Source organism: Bombus affinis, chromosome 8 (assembly GCF_024516045.1).
Source record: "Bombus affinis isolate iyBomAffi1 chromosome 8, iyBomAffi1.2, whole genome shotgun sequence".
Taxonomy (NCBI): Eukaryota; Metazoa; Arthropoda; class Insecta; order Hymenoptera; family Apidae; genus Bombus; species Bombus affinis.
Window position 1 is genome coordinate 11,349,335 of NC_066351.1, and position 19,725 is coordinate 11,369,059.

Below are 19,725 nucleotides of genomic sequence, written 5' to 3' on the forward strand. Positions count from 1 at the left end.
TTTGTATTCATCTTGGAATTATCTGATCATGCATGGAGAATAGATATATATGGGTCGATTAGCATAATTGTGGACCACGTATCGAGAGTGTCGGGAAAGAGAATTAACTGCAGCGATCTATCTCGCTATCAGACGGTGTTCATTATATCTTTTGCCCTATTGCTTCTTTTTCTAAAATCCATAGCGCGAGCGTAATGCGCTAATAAAGTAGTACGACGCGAGCACGATCTCTAACCAAAGCAATTTTTGTCGAGTCAGGTAAGTAGTCCACGAGATGTTTAATTTCCGAGATTCGTGTCGACGAGAGACTTGCATCTACAATGACGTCGCGTCGTTGTGAGCAATCGTTCGAAAGTCAGCACAAACAAAATGCTTAAACTATCGTTTGATTTGCTTGTGTTTCCACAGAAATCCTTCGACGTTTGCTTCGTATCGCGTTTATACGGAACAACATACTGTCGACTCCAGCTGACCCACTTCTTCCATTAATTAACGCTTTTCTTCGAAAGTTGCACGATGCAAAAGTTTCCACGATGCTGCAAAATTAACCTACGATCTACGTTCGAGAATTTTTGGCCGAAAACGTAAATAAGCTCGCGCAGCCTTCGGGCCATTCGCGCGACTTGTGTAGTATGTACTACGGGCTGTGCCCGTAGTATTTACGTTTGATCCGATCATCTACTACGGGCTATATCCGTAATATTTACGTTTGGGCTGATCATAATACTACGGGCTATGCCCGTAGTTGTAGGTTAAGGGGTTAAATAGATGCGTAAAATCGTTTTACATTTGCGTTACAGCGTTACATATATAGTTACATCAATAACTGCTTCTTTCATGCTCGATGATAGCCTCGGATCTTTCACGGTTCGTGGATAGATCGAGGAAACAGGATTAACAAAAATGGTGCATCGGATCCGACTTATTAATTTTCCCATAAAAATCGAGCAACAGTTCTTCTCTTTGAGTCTGTTATTCCCGTAGTGCACAGCTAGTCGAGACTCGTGCGACTCGTACGCGCTCGAATGATCGAAAAAGTGATTTAACATCCGCAATTGCGGAAGAACGACATTTCTCAAAGATTATACGAGTGTAAGCTACACAATTACACGTTTCATCGATGTCGTTGCTTAAGACCTTGTCGTTTAACAATTAGAAGGTACGATCGCGATGACGGTAGAAAATGATGGAAGAGTTAAAGATATAGATGACCTTGAAACGCTCTTGACATTTTCTACCAGTATTAAATACATTCTACTATTGTTATCGAAATAGAAAGATAAAAACAAAATAAAAATATTTTCATTCACGAATAAAAATAGATCTCCCTATATAGGCGTGTCAAACAATCGGAAAATCCTAATTAATCGCACGGTAACTGGCTCGGGATCGTTTTACGCTCTTTGCCCGATTTCTACTCGCAGTTCACTTTCTCCTCGAACATTCGTGACAAAAGAGCAGGAACCATTTTTCAGGGAAAAGATTCAAAATGGTCCCGGAAGGCCGCTCGACGAATTGAAAGTAATACGGATTGATTTAACACTAATTTCATCCAGGTAATGAACGACAAGGGGTCGGGATTACAAGCTCGACGAGAAGGTAGGGAGCGTGGTCGAAGTGAATGGCTTTCTCATCGGATCCGTGGATCTTCAGTATTCCTGGTTCCAGTCGGACCGATGGACGGTCTCCTCTCGCGTGCTATTTGCTACATCGGCCGGATCGGTCTGCTCGATGTTCGATGTTCGATCGTAACTGAGAAACTTGCGACGGGACGAAAAATTTAGTGTTCGAACGTCCGGCACGTTTTTTGCCAACTGTGTGAGTAAAAATAATTTTTATACGTTTCTAATTTAACGATGTTACAATTCGTTTTAATATGTCTCGAAAAAATTCCATCTTCGTCTGCTGATAAATTGACATACATTAACAAGTATTGTGTTTCTAAGAATTTACCACGAAATAATTGAATTAACTATGCGATACCAGCTCGGTTTCGTTTTTCGTCTACAGTTCCGTAGAATAGTTATCATTCACGGTACACGGCATTTCTGTTTCTTTTCCATGTACGTTCCTATGAGCGATCTTGGAGAGATCTATGCAGCACGATCTCAATGTATTCCGACGTTGAAAAGTTAGTTTGCTTTTCAAGTCTGACAAAGCACACGTTTCACGAATGGTGTCAACGGTCGCTGTCAATCGACAGAAAAGAAATCAAGGCGTTTTTCGAATTTCGGCCAATAGCTGAATTCGTAATGGATTAACGGTCTTTTAGAAAGTTTCGCGGATAAGAATTCCAACTTCTTGTAGATAAACCACAAAATTTCCATATCTTGGTTTCGAAGATTGCCATTAATAACTGTTAACTAAAGACCAATAAAAAAGAACGTTCGACAGCATAGATACGAGTATAAATACACGGAGGAACCTCTATTTATCTCTGTTTTATTTCGAATAGAAGATTATCGAACACGGAATTGGCGATCTTTCATATTTGGTCGATTGAGATAAAAATGAAAGAGAAAAAAAATGATTGGAAAAATTGAGAGATGACCCTGAACTCTGGATGAAGAGCAGTGTACGCACGTGGACTGCTTTTTAAACGTAGCCACTCTCTCCGAACGACTTTTTCCGCCGTTTCATCCGAGACATTTCGATAGTTTTCTCTACAGTGATTCATCGTCTCTTTTTCACCGAGCTCTCGAGCGTTCATTAAAAATTCCATTTTAAAGATCGGCTTTGAGATATTTATAGCCAACATCCTACCATCCAAAATCTGCGTTTCATGCCCTGTGGTAATGTCTTGATTCATAATTCGCCGGCTTATTACGCCAAATTCAAATATTCCGGATGTTTCATGCATGTATTTACGATCTTCTCGAATGGAAACATGAAAGATATATGAGTTTCTGGATAAATCGTTAAACGTCTTACGAGCAAGATGCTCTGTCAAGGCTTGGACGATAGAAGAAACAATAGTATGTAATCTTAACAAGGTGGTAGAGGAAGTATTCTCATCGGGAAACGATTAATGGAAGCGTATTTCATGTCAGCGTGGCTGCATTCACCTTGACCGAAGAAAGTGTTACACCGGTCTTTAACCCGTGCCGGTCGATTCATGAATGTACATTGTACGACTATATCGGTACGTCTACTTTTACCGTATCGATTATTCGATGCTCGTACTTTTTGATTGAATCGCAATTCGAGTCAGAAACGCGGTATTAGTAGTAAAAATGTTACGAGATACTGTTCAGTTTTTTTTCTCACACGAAAGTAAGAACAAGTTGTTGAAAAGTAGAATAGATAACAGAAGAAAGGTGTTGGTTGATAATCATTCTAAACGCGTAACGACATCGGTGTGAACATTTCTGCGTAACTAGTTTCTTTCTCCTCTTTGACCAGCAGCCATATAAGTGGAACGATTCGAGAGTATGTAGTTCTTCCTGCTTACTAATCGGTCTAACTATGAACGCAAATTGAAACTGTCGATCAATAAACTTCTAAAAGAGTAAAAGTCTCTATATCGAATTCTATAGATAAAAATATCTATGTATTTCACGACGTATAGGAATTTGGACTTGACAAACTGTCGGAGAGTCAGTAGGTTTTCCATTAATTCCAGAACCATGAACGCGACAACGATCTTGTTGGTCCTCGTGATAGGATTAGCCTACGGTCAATTGAATTTCGAGGGTAACCCGTTGACGGAGGATACCGAGTACACGGCTGTGGAATCGCGATTCTCCGAAAAAACTGCAGGACAACAGGAAACCACAGTGGACGTGATCAATGCTTCGGCAGAATCTCCTCAAAACGTTCATCTACTATTCTCGGACGTTAAAAACTCATCCCAATATGCAAATCCGACAAAAACTTCCATCGATGATCATCCAGTGAATCATACGTGGTCGCACCTTGAGAAGCAACAGAGGATCGTTCAATCGGGTCGTCATCTGTCTGCGAATACGTACAATCAAGGAATCGCCTCCGTCAACAACGTTGAAGTTGCCTTGAACTCTTTTCTTAATTCGAAGACGCCAGAGGAATCACGTCTGTCTTTGGACCATTATTTACAAAGCCGAGAAATCCCTCAGAATGCCAAAGCAATAATCACCAATCAACAGCAATTAACGCAACAGCCAGTAACACGCGTTAATCAGGAGACCGTGTCTTCTCCGGTGAACCAACACTTGACTGCGCAACTCATGCAACAAAGGCAGGCGCCGCAAACTTTTCCAGTTGGCCAACCAGCTAATCAACCGACCTACGGTGCGCCTGTGAACTCGGTGGATCTTCGTTCGACTATGTCAAATCCGGCAACCGCGTCACTGATGCAGCAACAGCAGATGTTACAACCGTACGCATCCGGAATTCAGGCAAGGAACGACGTCTACTATCCTGGATGGTATCAACGCGTAAGAAGGGTGCGTGGAAAGCCGTTTCCCTATGCGCAATCCAGGGGTGGTCCAGGATTCTACGCCGGTCCAGTTCCTCCAGGTGATATATTACTAACGCGTTCGTAATCGAGAATTAATTAAAAAGGAATTAACGAGACTAAGCTGCGCGTGAAAGAAACTTTCTTATACGGATATTCTGGATGTTTGAAAATCTTATTGAATCTGCTAATTAACACGAGATACGTCAACTATGACGGTGAAACAGGTTTAGCAATCGAGAATTGTATCTTGATTACTAAATCCTGTAATTTAGGGAAACTTCTCTTAACGCAATTCGCATTGTAAGAGGCCATTAATTAGGGAATTTGTGAGAGTTTTCTTATCCAATGCCGTAATTGATAATTTTCACTCGAGATAAATATTCACTTTAATTAGCAACTAATTTTGCAATTGACTTTCTCAAGCAGTGCCGTTCAAGCAGAAAGGCCCACCCGTTGAAGTAATCTACACGAAGCCACCAGGATTTCATCGTGGGCCACCACCTATCAGCAACCCTCCGGTTCCGTACGAAGACGCTAGTGCTTGGTTCCCTGAAGCTGATCATCCACCGTCAACCAAAGATGTTTACTATTCTCAGCTATACGCTCAATCCTATGATCCTTATTATTACAATTATATCGCCAAAACGGGCAAAATAAATCCTCATCTGTACGGCAAATTAGGTAAGTATCACGAAGAAGAAGGGGACGGTATCTGGGGAGAATTGTATCGAGGATTCAAGAAACACGGCCTGAAGAATATCATGACACCAACGTTTCTCTTGGGAATGACTCTCCCTGTGGTCACTCTGATGCTCACGGCTCTCGTACAGAAAAGGTCTCTGTCCAGATCGGATTCGAGAGAATTGACAATGGAGAACAAGATCCAGGATTATTTAGAACAAGTTCAGAAAGCCGTGGAATGTTACGAGAAGAAACGTAGGAAGAGGAACACGAGCACAGATGAGTGTTAGAATTATGATTGATTTTATTAATTTATTGAATGTGGATATCGAATGGGTAATAGATGAAACGGAAAGGATATCTAGAAATCGTGTACATATTTCGTGTAACATATTAACGAGGGAAATGCTCGTAAGATTGCGTAGAACAGAGAGTGATTTCTCTTACAAATGATTCTCTGTCGCAGTCGGTGGTTTATAGCGAGTGATTAATTACATAAAATCGCGGTAGACCATCACGAGATATCAATGGGGAGAAGGTGACAGTGAAACGTCTCCCGCGACGAGAGTGGCTAAACGTGAGAAGCAAACTTTCGCGGGTCAATTATCTACGACCCTATTCGCATCCGCGTGGGTGTGCAACTCGCGGATAGTAAGATTAATTACCAATGATATCGAGCTACTTTTACTTTTCTAACAAACTACTCGACCACGAATGGATTAGTAGTAGCGGCTTTGATTATAAACGATGCAATTGGGAAATACAAAAACGTTGAAACTTTATTATAGAGTATTTCTTTAGTTCCTTTATTACCGTACTTTAAATGTCTTGTCTTCTTCGTCTTCTCTTTTCTTCAAGCGGGAAAAGGCTTTCAAATGTACAGTAATCTTCGGACCATATTCCAGTTATGTATGCTCAGACGAGCCTTGAATTTTGAATTAGGAATGACATCCGCGACTTTACTGCACCGCAAGGCGTGCATCATGGCACAGAAATGAATAACCGGTTTGTCCATTTATGGACGAGCCGAGCAAAGTGTTACGCATCGATTTCGACGAAATTTTGACCGGAGATCTACAAATTTCGGTTCATTATTACTTTCATTTATTATTTAATTAATAAGTATTAATTTCTCATGCTTCTCTTACATTTTTTAGGCTAACTAACGGTACAAAAGGAACATAAAGGGTCCATAAAAAAGTCAATGCATAACATACAAAAGTACGATCCCCTTACTAGGTGTCAGTGGTTTTACTCATCAACCTTGATTAACAATCTTACAACCTGTTTCGCAAACTGGATCAGTGAACGCAACATTCTCATTATGGATGTCATTTATCTGTTACAAGAAGTCGAATTACTTTTATTTCATACTTGAGGTCATATCAATATAAATTTGGTGAATCATTTCCGTTTTACTGCAATCTTTTATCATCAATCTTTTACTTTAAAAAGTCTCACAAATACGATGATCATACGGTACGTTTTTAATTCCGTTCACGGGCTGACGTAACTCGAGTACACAACGCTGATTAGTAACGCGGCGATGAGGTCAATTACGATAACTCAAGCATTAATGAACTCGTAAATTAAGATCATGTGCGATGGAGCGGCACGTTTGGTGTCCAAGAAAAGGCTCACGCAAAGCTCATCCCGAAGAAATCTCGGTCGATTTCTTCTGCTGCCGGAAATGTGTAAATAAAACCGTGCTACTTAGCTCGTTAGGTTTTACTGATTGCTGGTAAGGATATATTTTTAACCCAAAAAGGCGAGACACCCGTCGAATCTTTAGGCGACACTTCAAATAGCTCACATACTTGCTTGAAACCGGTTCTTCTGTCGTTAACTTGCACTCTAAACACAAAAAGACCACTTATGATTACCTTTTTAATCGTGGATTGTAGAAAACTGTAGACTCGTGTACCGTGAAAAACTATTTCTTATCTTCATCTTCATACATTTACATTGGTAATTAATATAAAAATGTCAATCGTAATTATTGAACTCGGAAATGCATGCATTCAAACAAACATCCATGAACTCTTGATAAACCTTTCAACGTGAAACTAAATTTATTCTTCGCGAACAGCGATGAACCGATATGTAATTGAATTATTTCATCAAACGATTGACGGTTTAATTCACAGGTCATGAGACCCAGACGTCTTGCATGTTCCACCATAATGAGAAGCAATGACTAATTTCGACTCAATTTTCTGCACACCATCTAAAAAAAATAGTATTATTCAATGTGCATCTTTAGCTTCTCTATGCAGCGCATTCTTCTGTCTACTTACCGACATTCCGCTCGAAAAGCAGCAGAGAAAGTAAGTACATGAAAGACGATAACGCGAAGGGAAACACTTTCATCCGACGAAACTCCAGCGTAAGATTGCATCGTTGATCATGAAAAGATCGGTAGTTTGTTAACGAAAAATATATTATATATTTTGTTGCATCTAGTTTCTATAATTACACCATGTTGCGGTAGGCAGAAGAGAATCTTTACACCTTTTTTCCTTTTCAAAGAATATACAATATAAATCCGTTTGTTGTCGTTTGTGTTTGTTCCAATAGCAATGATTGAAACCCAAAGTAACGCGACAAATCATACAAATCGTTTTCGATACGAAAATATACCATTAAAACGAAAATTAATTTCATTAATCATTTAAACGTCGTTAAAAAATATTTATAATGGAAATTAATTTATCACGTTGTCGCTTTTTCACGAGGTAAGAATCAAGACGTGCAATAACAGAAAATATGGGTTCAATGAACGTTTCGTTCATTTAACTAAGTAGAGTGTAAGATTCGTGTTTAACAACAAATAAAAAAAGGATAAATATGGAAAATTTTTATACATGTCTTTCATTTTCCACGTGATAGATCCACAAGCGATGCTCGAAGATGATCTTCGAGAGGAAATAGAAATTCCTTTTGACATTATCTTTTTTTTTTCTTTTTTTTTTCCGGAAAAAGGTTTTAAAGAATTATTTCTTGGCACAATCTGTGACTTTCATGCAATAAATAGGTAAAGAAATTCACTAGTTACAATGCAGAAATAATGAACATAAGTAATCACAAAATTTATTAAAGCTTATTCTAATTGTATTTATAAAAGTCACAGATTGTTTTATGGATAAGGTTCCTATAAAATAATTTTTATAACTAAAAAACAATGTAATTCTGTATTGCTTTCAATCTTGCAACACTCTACAATATGATGTACGTATAATTGCGTATAATTGCCCTTCGTTATCTACAGCATTACTAATTTCGCGCAGCGCTATTCTTTATCGCTAGCAGAAACAATGTTTTCTCTTTTTTCCTCTCTTATAATTCGTTAAAACGTTAATTCTTATAACGTTAAAGCAAGTTATCGACCGACTACTACAAATGTTCATCATCGGTTTGATTCTATGTAGGTCAGTCTTCGCCTCAATAGACGTCTTGATATATTTTTTATTTTCATTTCATTTCTGTGTGGTCTATTTATTTCATTTTTATGATCTATGACCAACTGAATCAAATTCTTCTATATAGTGTGCGTTTATAATATTTCATAGAACGCATTTGATGCACATTGATAGAACATTTGTGGTCTTTTCTCTGTTCTTTAAATTATTATACATGTATATAATGATCGAGGTGAAATTGTTTAATAATTTGGTAACTAATTCATTCACGCCTCATTCAATAACGCATCATTACTACGGGTCGGTACAATTATGCACGGTGAAACTGTTTGGTAGGACTAGACAAGATTCTGTATATAAAGCGATATTCACTAGTGAATGTTAAACAGAATAGTTTAAATAATCTGTCTATCACTAGATTACAATTGTCTTCGATTGAAACACAGCGCATTCTATGAACATCGCATTTTGCTATTTTTTCTCATTTTTAATTCATTTCATGAAGCGCGATCGAACGCTTTTTACGTACTCAGGACTATTAGGAAAATCTTCCGGCTGTTTTTCCGGAGATATAAACGTAAGATTTACCCTCACGATATAATATCAAACGATACGATTATGAAATGAAACATTAAAAAATCTAATTATCACATGATAATTAACATGATTAAAAATGGAACTAAAAATTGTTTTGTATACGTTCGATATATGAGTGTATATATATATATACATATAACATTATCTTCGAACATTTTTCTAAATATTATAATTGTATAACATAAATAATATCGAGTATACATAAAAATCTCTATAAATTGAAATATCACTTCAGCTATAATTAATATGTCTAATGTACAAGCTTGTACTGCCCGCAAATATGATTGACTCACAATGATAAATAAAAATTTTGTAACTAATTAGCGTAAGATTACATTAGACACAATTCTTTTTCCCCCTTTTTTGATAAGATGGTATAAATGGCAAATAAAAATGACGAGAACGATTTAAAAAGTAAAACGCTCGATAAAGTATAGTGTCTATGCAATCAATTACAGCTTTCTACAACTCTTGCCTCAAAAAAAGGCTGACGAAATTAACGTAATACTTACATTACCGAAGAAATATCTAATTTCTCTTGTTTTCTTTCCCCTTAATCGATATTAGCATGTGAACACTCCAAGTCTAAAAATACATTCTATATATATTTTAATTCAGTCGAATTTTTCCTCCTTAAACGCGACTTTAATAGCTTCGCCAACATGTTCCACTACGAATGCAGGCTTGATCAGGCCTTCTTCGACTGATAAGAAATCTCTAGGATTATGTTCCGGTATAAAATCCGAATCTCGTTTATGAACACCAGTTTCAACTAAAATACTAATACAAGCTTTTGCGCTAGGCGGAGTGATATCCTTGTTCAGTAGTATTTTCAGTTTATCAGACTTTAATGCTTCATCTTTCGCGGAATATGCCAGATATTTATCATACAAATTTGCACCAAAAATATCGGTATTGATGTTATCTCTGTAAAATTATATTGAATTTAATACTCATTTTAATTTAAAAAATTATGTTAGTTTTTTGATATCTTCAAAGTATTAATTACCCAATAGCATATATGGTATCAACATTATGATCTATTCCAATACTTCTGGCATGCTCATGGAGCAACTGATTTGCATAATAGTATGTAACTTCACTAGGCTTTCCAATTAGAGCAGAATATATCATATCTTTTCTTGTAATCTTTTTATACAAAGATTCCAGACATAACAGAAAAGCACCATGCCCATATCTAGGAATTGGTGCTTCTGATACCCACAATAAATCCATATTACATGCCAATACTGGAATGTGTGGATATGGGATATTATCAGATAAACCAGCAGGCATGCCATTAGTCATTAAAAGATCTACCATTAGCTGTAATGGGGTTTCCCAAAAAATTGGTTCGCTAAATAACACAATGCCTTCTATTGCAGGAAACTTTGGATCCACAGGACCACATAGTGGATTTCTCTTTTTCACATTTACATAGTCTAAAGATGGGAAGTTTTTAACTAGTTCCTGAATAGTTGTTGTTTTTTTGAAACCCAATTCTTTAGCTATTTCTTTAACTGGCCCTTGTCCACTTATTAATACTTGTTTATTATGAAATTGTTCGAATAATTTTAATGGTGAATGAGCCATAACAACTTGTGATTCTTTCACTTCAATTCCTATCCATTTAGATAAATCTGCTGCCTTTTGACTACGCAATGCATTTCCACTGTTAGTAACAAACACAGTTGGTACACGAAATTTGCCATCTTTTCCTTTAAGTTGTTTAAAAGCCTCTGGTACAGGTGGCAATACATTTTTGCCACGCACTATTACGCCATCAATATCAAAGAGTAAACCAAATTTTGGTTTAGAACTTAGATGCTGAAAATCAAGAAACTTCTTAAATATAATAATCCTCCAAAAAGAAAATTTCGCTAATATTCATTATTTTCTTTATCTTTATATGTATAAATGAGACTAATGCTCTTTATATGTTTCATAAGGGGATCTATAGTTACTTCATATTTTTGGAGCACGATATTAAAACAGCTACACATGACCTTGAAGTAAGATGTAAAAATATACTCATCATGTTATGAATGCTATGCAATATATTTTTATACTAGCACATAAAGCAATGTCTGATAAATTTTGCATCATTTGTCTTGATTAGCATTATAATTATAATCCAGAGTTAATTTTTACGCAATGTGTTGCAAAAAATTATATATACATAATATACATTTCTTATTTTTCAATTAAAATAATAATTAATAAGAGTTTACACTAAATTCGTTAATAATTTATAGCAAAAACTGTTTATAAAAATTCAAATTTTTAAATAGAAGGCAATTCGTTTTGATTCGTATTTTTTAAATGGCATTTGAAGAAAGAAGAAGAAAAAGAATAAGGTAAAGAATAGAATTATCAATAAACGTAAATCTTTTCACATAATCGAATAAATAAATTATTACTACACTCTCAACTTGCATTAGTAGAATGAATTCAATTTTATTAATCTATGACATAAACAAAAGAAGGTATGTATTACTTTGGAATACAGTAACTAGAATCGAATATAACAATGGTGTATGAAATGTAACTCACTCTAACCCCCGTAAACCTTGCGATGTCTGGCCGTAACAATATCTTCATAATTGCCATTTTGTCAGTGGCAAATGTAAGTAAGGATATAGCGATAATATCTTAAAGTTGCACTATATTCAAAGGTTACTTCTCATAGATTGATTATGCATAATGCAACGTTTTGAGGTTATAATGATCTACAGATCGCACAGTATATTTGATCGTGTTTTTCCCGCGTGCCGTAAGAGGACACAGTTTATATTACATACTACAAAATACAACTAACATTGTTATCATGTATGATACATAATGTCTTTTGTTTTTGACACAAACTTCTTCTGAATCAATTGAAGAAAGGATTCATCCAGATGAATTTCTAGATAAATGCTTATTTGTATAAATATCTCATATTTAAATGGAGTTCAATTAACTAAGATTAAAAGTAAAGTAGATCCCATAGTCATATACACTATACGCAGGTCCGACAACTCCTATGAAGGTGGGTGTTATCATTTTGCTCACGATTTGATATAGCCTAGTTCTTTTATTAACCGCATGGCGCTACAACAAAATTCCTCAATGGATATCACAAGTGTATACGACCATGACGCATATGTGCGTCTGGATCATATAAACAGGTCTCAACGCTCATCTAAATAGATTAGGGCAAACCGTCCGAAGATTGAAACGTGAAAAATCAACATGAAAGATACGAATGTGTGGTGGCCCAGCGACAGCTTCTTAAGAATTTTGTTGTAGCGCCATGTGGTTAATGAGGGAACTAATATAGATCAAAATGATAACAGCCCCCACCACCAAAAATTAGACGAATTGTTGGATCTGTACCTGTGTCGATTCGAATGTTGATAACTATACTACCAACTGTCAGCAGAAAGATGACAGTGTTAATATATCTTTTTATGTAGCATTTTCGTATTAATGTATTAACAGATACGTTGAAAAAATTGTTAACGCTTATTGATCCTACTCAATTCCTTGTCATAAATTTTTTTATATTAATTGTTGATTTTTGCGATCTATTGATCAACCATTGTACGCATGTTTCATGCGGAATAGTTGCGTCGTAACAAAGTTTAGTTATCTTGATTAGAACTACGACGATTAAAAAAGCAGATAAAGGGTTGGATAACCTGTATCTCGAATATAGCCGAATTTTTAACAGTGTACTTTCGGATTTTTTAACTCATTTCTTTTTTGTATTTTCACTATATTAAAATGTTTATAAAACCATTTAAAGTAAAATCTAACAATCAATTGAAAGGAACAGAAAGGTTAGTATAATCTGATTGTTTAGTTATAGTTAATTATATGTACAAGAAATTATATGTATATTAATGAATTCTATATTGTTTATGACCAGGAAAAAATTATGCGAAGAAATTTTAGCAGCATATCCGACGCTGACAGATGAAGAAACGCAATCGTTGATTCCTAAGAAAGAGACGATAAGCGTTATGAAAATTTTAACTTACAGTGGCCACTCAGGAAAAGTATATTGTGTAGCTAAAATACCCATGTTTTTCCAACTTGAATCTTTGCATCAGGCATTGTTACCTACTATATTCACTTTATGGCATCATCCAAATTTGTTAAGGACTTTTACAACCTATCCTCCAGTTGTAACAAAACTAGCTGGAGGTGCAAATTTAATGTTACCTGGAGTCAGTATCAAGGAGCCTGTAACGTTATATTCTTTTGGAAAATTACAAAAGGGTACACCTGTTTCAGTAAATACAGATGATAATAAGGTACATTATTATAAAAGTTTATTCTTATTTTAGCTTAGTTATAAAGAGGTATAATTATAATTCCTTTTGGCCTAGGCACCAGTTGCTGTTGGCTTTACCGCTCTTTGTAGTGAAGACATGTACATGGCTGGGGGACACGGAAAATGTGTAGAAATTATACATGTAATAGGTGATACACTTTGCCAATTAGGGAAGCCTCCTGTAAGGCCAGACTTAGGACCACCAAATATTGATACAGATAATGATAAATTGGAAAATATAAATGAAATAAGTGAGCCAAGTAATGATAATAATGAAGAATCACTTGTTGAAATAATGGATGATTTAGAAATAAATAATGATAGAGTATCAGAGATTGAATCTCCTTGCGAGGAAGAAAATAAAATAGAGGAATCTGATGAAATAAAAAATTTATCTAGTGGTCAAGAAGAAGCAACTGTGGATCCACTAAAGGAAATGGACAATTTGTTAGAATATTGCTTTTTAAAAGCTTGCAAAACTTCAGTAAAATCTAATGATTTACCTATGTTGACATCCAATTTCTTTAAAAACCATTTAATAGCTGCATGTCCATCAGATAAGAACATAGATATAAAAAAATCTCGGTATAAAAAGCTATCATTGTTTTTAGCAGAAATGAAAGCAAAAGGTATTATTAACACTTCTGTAACTAAAGGTGTTGAAAGTATATTATCAATTAAGGTAAGATTTTTTAATGGAAGTTTGTTGGAACATAACTTGCTCTTAATATAATTGTGCTATACCTTTTATAGTTTAATCATCCTCTTATAAAAGAACTAGTCATTGTGGAGGAACATACACCAGTTCAGGAGCCAGTTGTTTCTAATGCAGCAGTTGTCTCCGAATGTTATAAAGTAACTGCCGATGTTTTGCCAGTACTATCAAAATTCAGATATGAGTGAGTATAGTGTCACACTCAGGATGTGTCATGTTGCCGCGATACAATAATTGCAAAAAGAATGATTTTCTCTGCAGAGCAGAAGTCGACAACTGTTACATCATATACCATTATGCTGTATTATATGACACGAATTATATACATTTTACTCCCATACAATGATTGCAGAAAAGGGGACATTATGAAAAGAGCTGAAATCAGAAAATGTTTTACTGAATATGTGAGAGCGGAGAATCTTCAAGATGGAAAGTAAGCAGTGCTTAGTCGATTATGTGTTTTATCGTGATTTGGTATGATCATTTAATTGGTTTTGTTTATAGGATACTGAAATTAAACCCGCAACTCGCAGGTATTATGAAAACCAAAGCGAATGTGGAAACTGTGTTGATGGAGGATGGAATAAATAAGTTTATTGGACGTATGACGCATATGCACGAAGTCACTTTAGCTGGAAATAAATTGTTACACACGGGCAAATTGGAACCTATTGACATGAGAGTCACCGTCCGATCCGGTGGTAAGAAGGTACAATAATTGATGTCGAAAATTACAATACATACAATATTATGGAAACGTTAATATTTATTTAATACTTATATTACAGGTTACGCTAGTAAACAATTTAGAAACATTTGGTATAAATTCTAAAGAGTTCAGCAAGGAATGCCAGAGCATTGGAGCAAGTGCAACAATTACGGATGAACCAGGAAAGAAAACTCCGAGTGTTCTGGTTCAAGGGAATCAGATTTTATACGTGTACAAATTACTTACGGGTAAGTAGTGAATTAACGTTTTATGAGATATAAACATCTTTATGCTTAAGTCAAGTGAATGTTAATTTTTCAGAAAAATATCAAATAAAGAAGAATTATATAAGAGGATTAGAGTTCGCCCCAAAGAAGCAAGGTTCTCATAAAAAATAGGTTGCCTCTCAAAAATTATCACGTGATAGATGTAGCGTTACATCAAATTTTACTTCATAAACGATTAAATTGTTATTTATTTCTGATACGAAACTTTCCTGTTACAAGATTAAATTTTTACAGAATCATTTAAGAATTTTTCGACTATCAAAAAGACTATATATAGTTTTCATGAATGATACTATGTTGAATAAACGTTTATTAGTAAACATAGGCAGCATTTCTGCTTACATCAAAGCCGTTTGATGCCGCTACATCAATCGATGTTACTACTTGATATTTCAATTTAGGACGTCCTTAATTCCAAATATATGTATGCTGCCACCTCAATATATTTCTTTCTAAAAATATTTTTTATTAGGTGTTTCACTAATTCATTAATTACTAACATTGAATATCGAATACAAGAAAACTTCTATGGATTGTAATTGCAATTCGACTGATCAATAAATAAATTCGCAACGAAATTTTATAGTTATTTATCTATCCCTAATCTTTGATAAACGATCAGAACAAAAATAAAATGAAAGAAAACTGATGACTGGATGAAAAAAAGAATCGGGAATCGAAGTTTGTTAATATAATTTATTGTATATCGAGGTTTCAACATGGAAAAGTACAAATATTGCAATATAGGGCCCGCGAGCTCTCCTCGGGTGGGAGGGAGGGAGGGAGGGAGGAGGGTACGATTCACAGGAAGGAGAGACAACGCACGTTTAAGATATCTCGAGAATTTTTTCTTCATTTGTTCTGACGAAAATGTGCTTGCTATGCACTAAAACCGGGGATATGAGGTATACATATGCAGATCTTATGTGTTTCCGTTGTATTTTTCTTTTCGCTTACCTGGCGATAGGGAAAAGTCAATGGGTTGACGAGCAATCCACCGATATTTCTTTTGAGTAAAGGAAGGTTCCCTCCTCTCCACGGCCCCCGCATATATTTAATACTCGTTTTGTTCTTTTTCTTTCTGCTACCAGTACGCACGGGCGCGTTACGATTGTGACGCGCGACGCGCACGTGCGTGTCGTGACAGTTATTACTCTTTTTTTTTTATCATCATCATTACCATCATCATTATCATCATCGCTATCATCTTCACTTTCTATTCCTTAACTAAGCAGGCGACCTTCGGCAACCATGATCACCCAATTTGATCGATTTTCCATCTAATTCGTCCATCGAAGAAACGACGAGTTCAGAAAGTATCTTAAAGTACTTATTTCTCAAATTTTCCAACTTGTAAGACGATATTACTTTCTGATTGGATTGACGGGTTTTTTGGGCGGATATGACGTAACACTTCGGTGACTGTTTTCTAGATTTCTCAAGATAACGCGAATCTTGTATTTTTACAGTCATACATTTAGGGGTCGCTCGTCCGCGAAGTGTTTAACTATATGTAGCTCTCAAAATTTACTTTCTGGGAAACAACTGATCGTTTCTTAGCTGCCATCGACGAATTATGGTTAAGAACATTCGCATTCAACATGAAATATTTCAGAGCACCCTTAGTTTTTATTTTACTAACTTCCTCTTTAATCTCAAAATAAATAACTTCGTCCGAGATTATCATCACAATTAGCCAAATCTTGATCTTAATCTCGATCAACGAGCGTTATCACGGCTGCAACGAAGTGCCTTCGTCTCATTCTCTCCGTCTCTTTCTCACCGAAATTTCGTTATTATCATTACCATCTCGTGTGTCTATATCATTCACCCTCACTCTCTCTTTTTCTTTCCTCGTGCTCTCGTTTAGGTACATTTCTTACTTTCATACTCGCATTCTCTCGGTCTCTCTCACTCTCGCTCTTTCTTATTTCGCCTTCGGAATTTTCATAGTTTTTTTTATGCAACACATAATGCGACTAGGTAGTACAGGTTAATTAATAATTAATATCGTTAGTTATACAATAATAACGTATGACTAGACAATGCAAGATAATAATTATATCGTAAATAGTAATAATCATGGATCGCAATTTATATCAACAATTGTGATGGCGCGCACGTGTTCTCGAAAATGTTTTTGTCTGTTTTATTTTTTAAGTCATCTTTGTGTCTTTGTTCTGTGCCACAGTGTGCGTGAATGGTCTCTTTTTCTTGTACGTGTGGGTGCATGTAATCATGTATTTGTGTGCTATGATTGTACGCGGAGTTGTAGTACGTCCAATGTATAATCTTTCCGTTCCTCTATTTTGTTAGATGTTAAAGATACAAGAGTACGCTGAAATGTGTATGTCTCCTGTTGTTCATGTGTATATGGTATGCACCTATATGTGCACTGTAATTTGTCTCGTGTATGATATAGAAAAAGTACATTAGCAAGAATCTTGTAAATTCGTGTAAATATTCAACACATTTCTAGTTCGTTGCCCTAAAGTGACGTTGAGGCGACGACGAAGAATGCTCGACGGAACCTATCAGGAACGAACATCCCATCGTTGTTTCCTCGAGAAATGAATTCTGTTCCGTTATGAGGATAACCTGCATGCAAAATGCATATACGTGTGTTCTGCGATGAAGGAAGTGTGTTCTAATTTGCTCCGCTTAGCCGGTTACATTTTAGATCGAATAAACCTCGAATTTGCTATTTGATAAATTATGATTACACGTACGCAATGAAACTACCAATATGATACATAGTTACAACACATAAGTAAATAGAAAAAGTACATAGATTAAACTACTTACGTAACATCGACTTTTAAACATGTATGAATATTTAAATGAATGTACATAATTATAATAGTACAATGTCACGAAAATTATTATAATATTATGCTAATTTCAACTGTAATTCGAGGTTTTACTTGAACCTATTAAGACGGACTTGCGTATGCATATGTACGTGTATTATGTGTTTGTGTATGCGTATATGTGTTGTGTAGAGAGGAAGCTTTTTGCTCTGTACTACATATTAAATCGGTATCCCGATTAACCTCTTAAAAAGCACGCCCATATATACTTATTGCACAACAATAGCCGTTGCGGTGTTATTGAAATGCTTGAAAAATTTCCATGTGAGAAATATATGTGTATAATATAATATAATGTAAATACAATATAATATAATGTAATATAATATAATATAATATAATATAATATAATATAATGTAATGTATATATAGATATATCTAACCTCCACATAATACTTCAATGGGAATTCCTACCTGTAGTTGTATAAATAATACGTGTAAGTAATAATCATGCGATAAGTACACAGTAATATGATAAATGACAATAATTAAATACAGATTATACGTATATAGGTTTAGATTCCTTCGCGTTTCGCATCTAGACAAATTGTAAATAAAACCATGCTCGGCCCCATTAGAAAGTTATACGAAGAAAGTATATTTCGCGAAATGTTCGACAAACAAGTTATCGATTTAATTTGATTCGAGAGCGCTAGTCGATTGAAGATTCTACTCTTTAAGAGGTTAAGTGATCTGCTGGCGCAACGTTTCTAACAGGATCGATCGATCGTTGGATCGATAGATCGATTGAATTTGGAAACAAATCGATGTATCGACGTACGATGGATCGACGGTTAACAGTGATTACACGGTATCCTTCGCGGTGACGACACCCTGTGAAATTAATTCTTCGAGAAATAATTTCGTCAGGATCCCGATGATGATCAAAGATGCTCTTTGTTACAAAGATAGAAAGAAAATATCCTCCACGACTGTCACCCACGTAAAAGCTCGAAAAGAAACCTTCTGATCTCTATATTTTCCCCAATTGTCTTCTTGATTCTAGTATCGATATGCTGCGATCAAAGCACCAATCGTGATTTAACAATGAACAATGTTCGTGTCATTCGCGATCGAAATGATCAACGATATATATAAAGGTTAATTCGATTTTCTGACGTGAAACGAAAGTAACTCGCTCGCCAACGTAGAATCACCGAAGTGGATAATCGAGTGTCTAGCAATTAACGAGGTAATTAGAAAGAGGAAGAAGCTCGGTGTTCCGATGCTTGGTCGATGCGTGAACGTTAGGCCTGTGCACGACCGACAGTAGTTCTAGTCCGTGCGTGATCAGACGCAGGCCAAACTTCCTAGCAGAGAAAGTAGCATCTCCGCGAAAAAAGAGACTTCTCTTTCTTATTATTTCTTTTCATCTTTCCCTAGAAAATTTTCTGTTTCCTATTCGCTCGGTAATTCGATCGAGGACCACCCGATCAAAAAGTAGTGTAAGTCCATGCAAGATCAGACATGGACCAAAGTTTTTAGCAAAAATGTTTTCACTTCTTAGAAGTTTTTCTATTCGTCGACTTGTCTCGAAGCTCGTTCGATCAACGCTAGTATAAACAGTATCGAGTTTCGATTTCCAAGTATAGGTATATTTTATTTGACGTTTAATTCGATCGATAGTAGTGCGTATCGTGTCTGATCAGACGCGATTTGAATTTTCTAAAACACTGTATTCGGAAATG

At 35.8% G+C, this 19,725-nt stretch overlaps 3 protein-coding genes and 1 long non-coding RNA gene across 9 annotated transcripts; 2 read left to right on the forward strand and 2 right to left on the reverse strand.

Annotated features, from left to right (window-relative positions):
- Window positions 1–161: 161 nt before the first annotated feature.
- On the forward strand, window positions 162–5,901 carry LOC126919618 (uncharacterized). Of its 5 annotated transcripts, XM_050729068.1 has the most exons (4): window positions 162–258; window positions 1,557–1,818; window positions 3,623–4,497; window positions 4,862–5,901. In XM_050729068.1, exons 3-4 carry the CDS (start codon window positions 3,627–3,629, stop codon window positions 5,407–5,409), a joined length of 1,419 nt encoding a protein of 472 aa, XP_050585025.1. In that variant the 5' UTR covers window positions 162–258; window positions 1,557–1,818; window positions 3,623–3,626; the 3' UTR covers window positions 5,410–5,901. The 5 variants fall into 5 exon arrangements, with proteins under 5 accessions (XP_050585025.1, XP_050585026.1, XP_050585024.1 ...); XM_050729069.1 differs by lacking the exon at window positions 1,557–1,818 and having other exon boundaries at window positions 240–258; XM_050729067.1 differs by lacking the exon at window positions 162–258 and having other exon boundaries at window positions 913–1,818.
- A 427-nt stretch (window positions 5,902–6,328) lies between these two features.
- On the reverse strand, window positions 6,329–7,620 carry LOC126919624 (uncharacterized). The gene is made up of 2 exons (XR_007711728.1): window positions 7,417–7,620; window positions 6,329–7,346 (listed from the first exon to the last, which is right to left on the reverse strand). It is a non-coding gene; the product is annotated as an uncharacterized LOC126919624 (long non-coding RNA).
- A 671-nt stretch (window positions 7,621–8,291) lies between these two features.
- LOC126919155 (haloacid dehalogenase-like hydrolase domain-containing 5) lies at window positions 8,292–12,147 on the reverse strand. Of its 2 annotated transcripts, XM_050727879.1 has the most exons (4): window positions 12,001–12,147; window positions 11,689–11,935; window positions 10,145–10,962; window positions 8,292–10,062 (listed from the first exon to the last, which is right to left on the reverse strand). In XM_050727879.1, the coding sequence occupies exons 2-4, from the start codon at window positions 11,743–11,745 to the stop codon at window positions 9,750–9,752; spliced, it is 1,188 nt and encodes a 395-aa protein (XP_050583836.1). In that variant the 5' UTR covers window positions 11,746–11,935; window positions 12,001–12,147; the 3' UTR covers window positions 8,292–9,749. The 2 variants fall into 2 exon arrangements, with proteins under 2 accessions (XP_050583836.1, XP_050583837.1); XM_050727880.1 differs by lacking the exons at window positions 11,689–11,935; window positions 12,001–12,147 and adding an exon at window positions 11,100–11,245.
- Window positions 12,148–12,455: 308 nt separating this feature from the next.
- Window positions 12,456–15,745, forward strand: LOC126919154 (eukaryotic translation initiation factor 2D). The gene is made up of 8 exons (XM_050727877.1): window positions 12,456–12,959; window positions 13,049–13,436; window positions 13,512–14,138; window positions 14,210–14,355; window positions 14,524–14,604; window positions 14,676–14,880; window positions 14,960–15,128; window positions 15,202–15,745. Exons 1-8 carry the CDS (start codon window positions 12,904–12,906, stop codon window positions 15,276–15,278), a joined length of 1,749 nt encoding a protein of 582 aa, XP_050583834.1. The 5' UTR covers window positions 12,456–12,903; the 3' UTR covers window positions 15,279–15,745.
- Window positions 15,746–19,725: the final 3,980 nt, after the last annotated feature.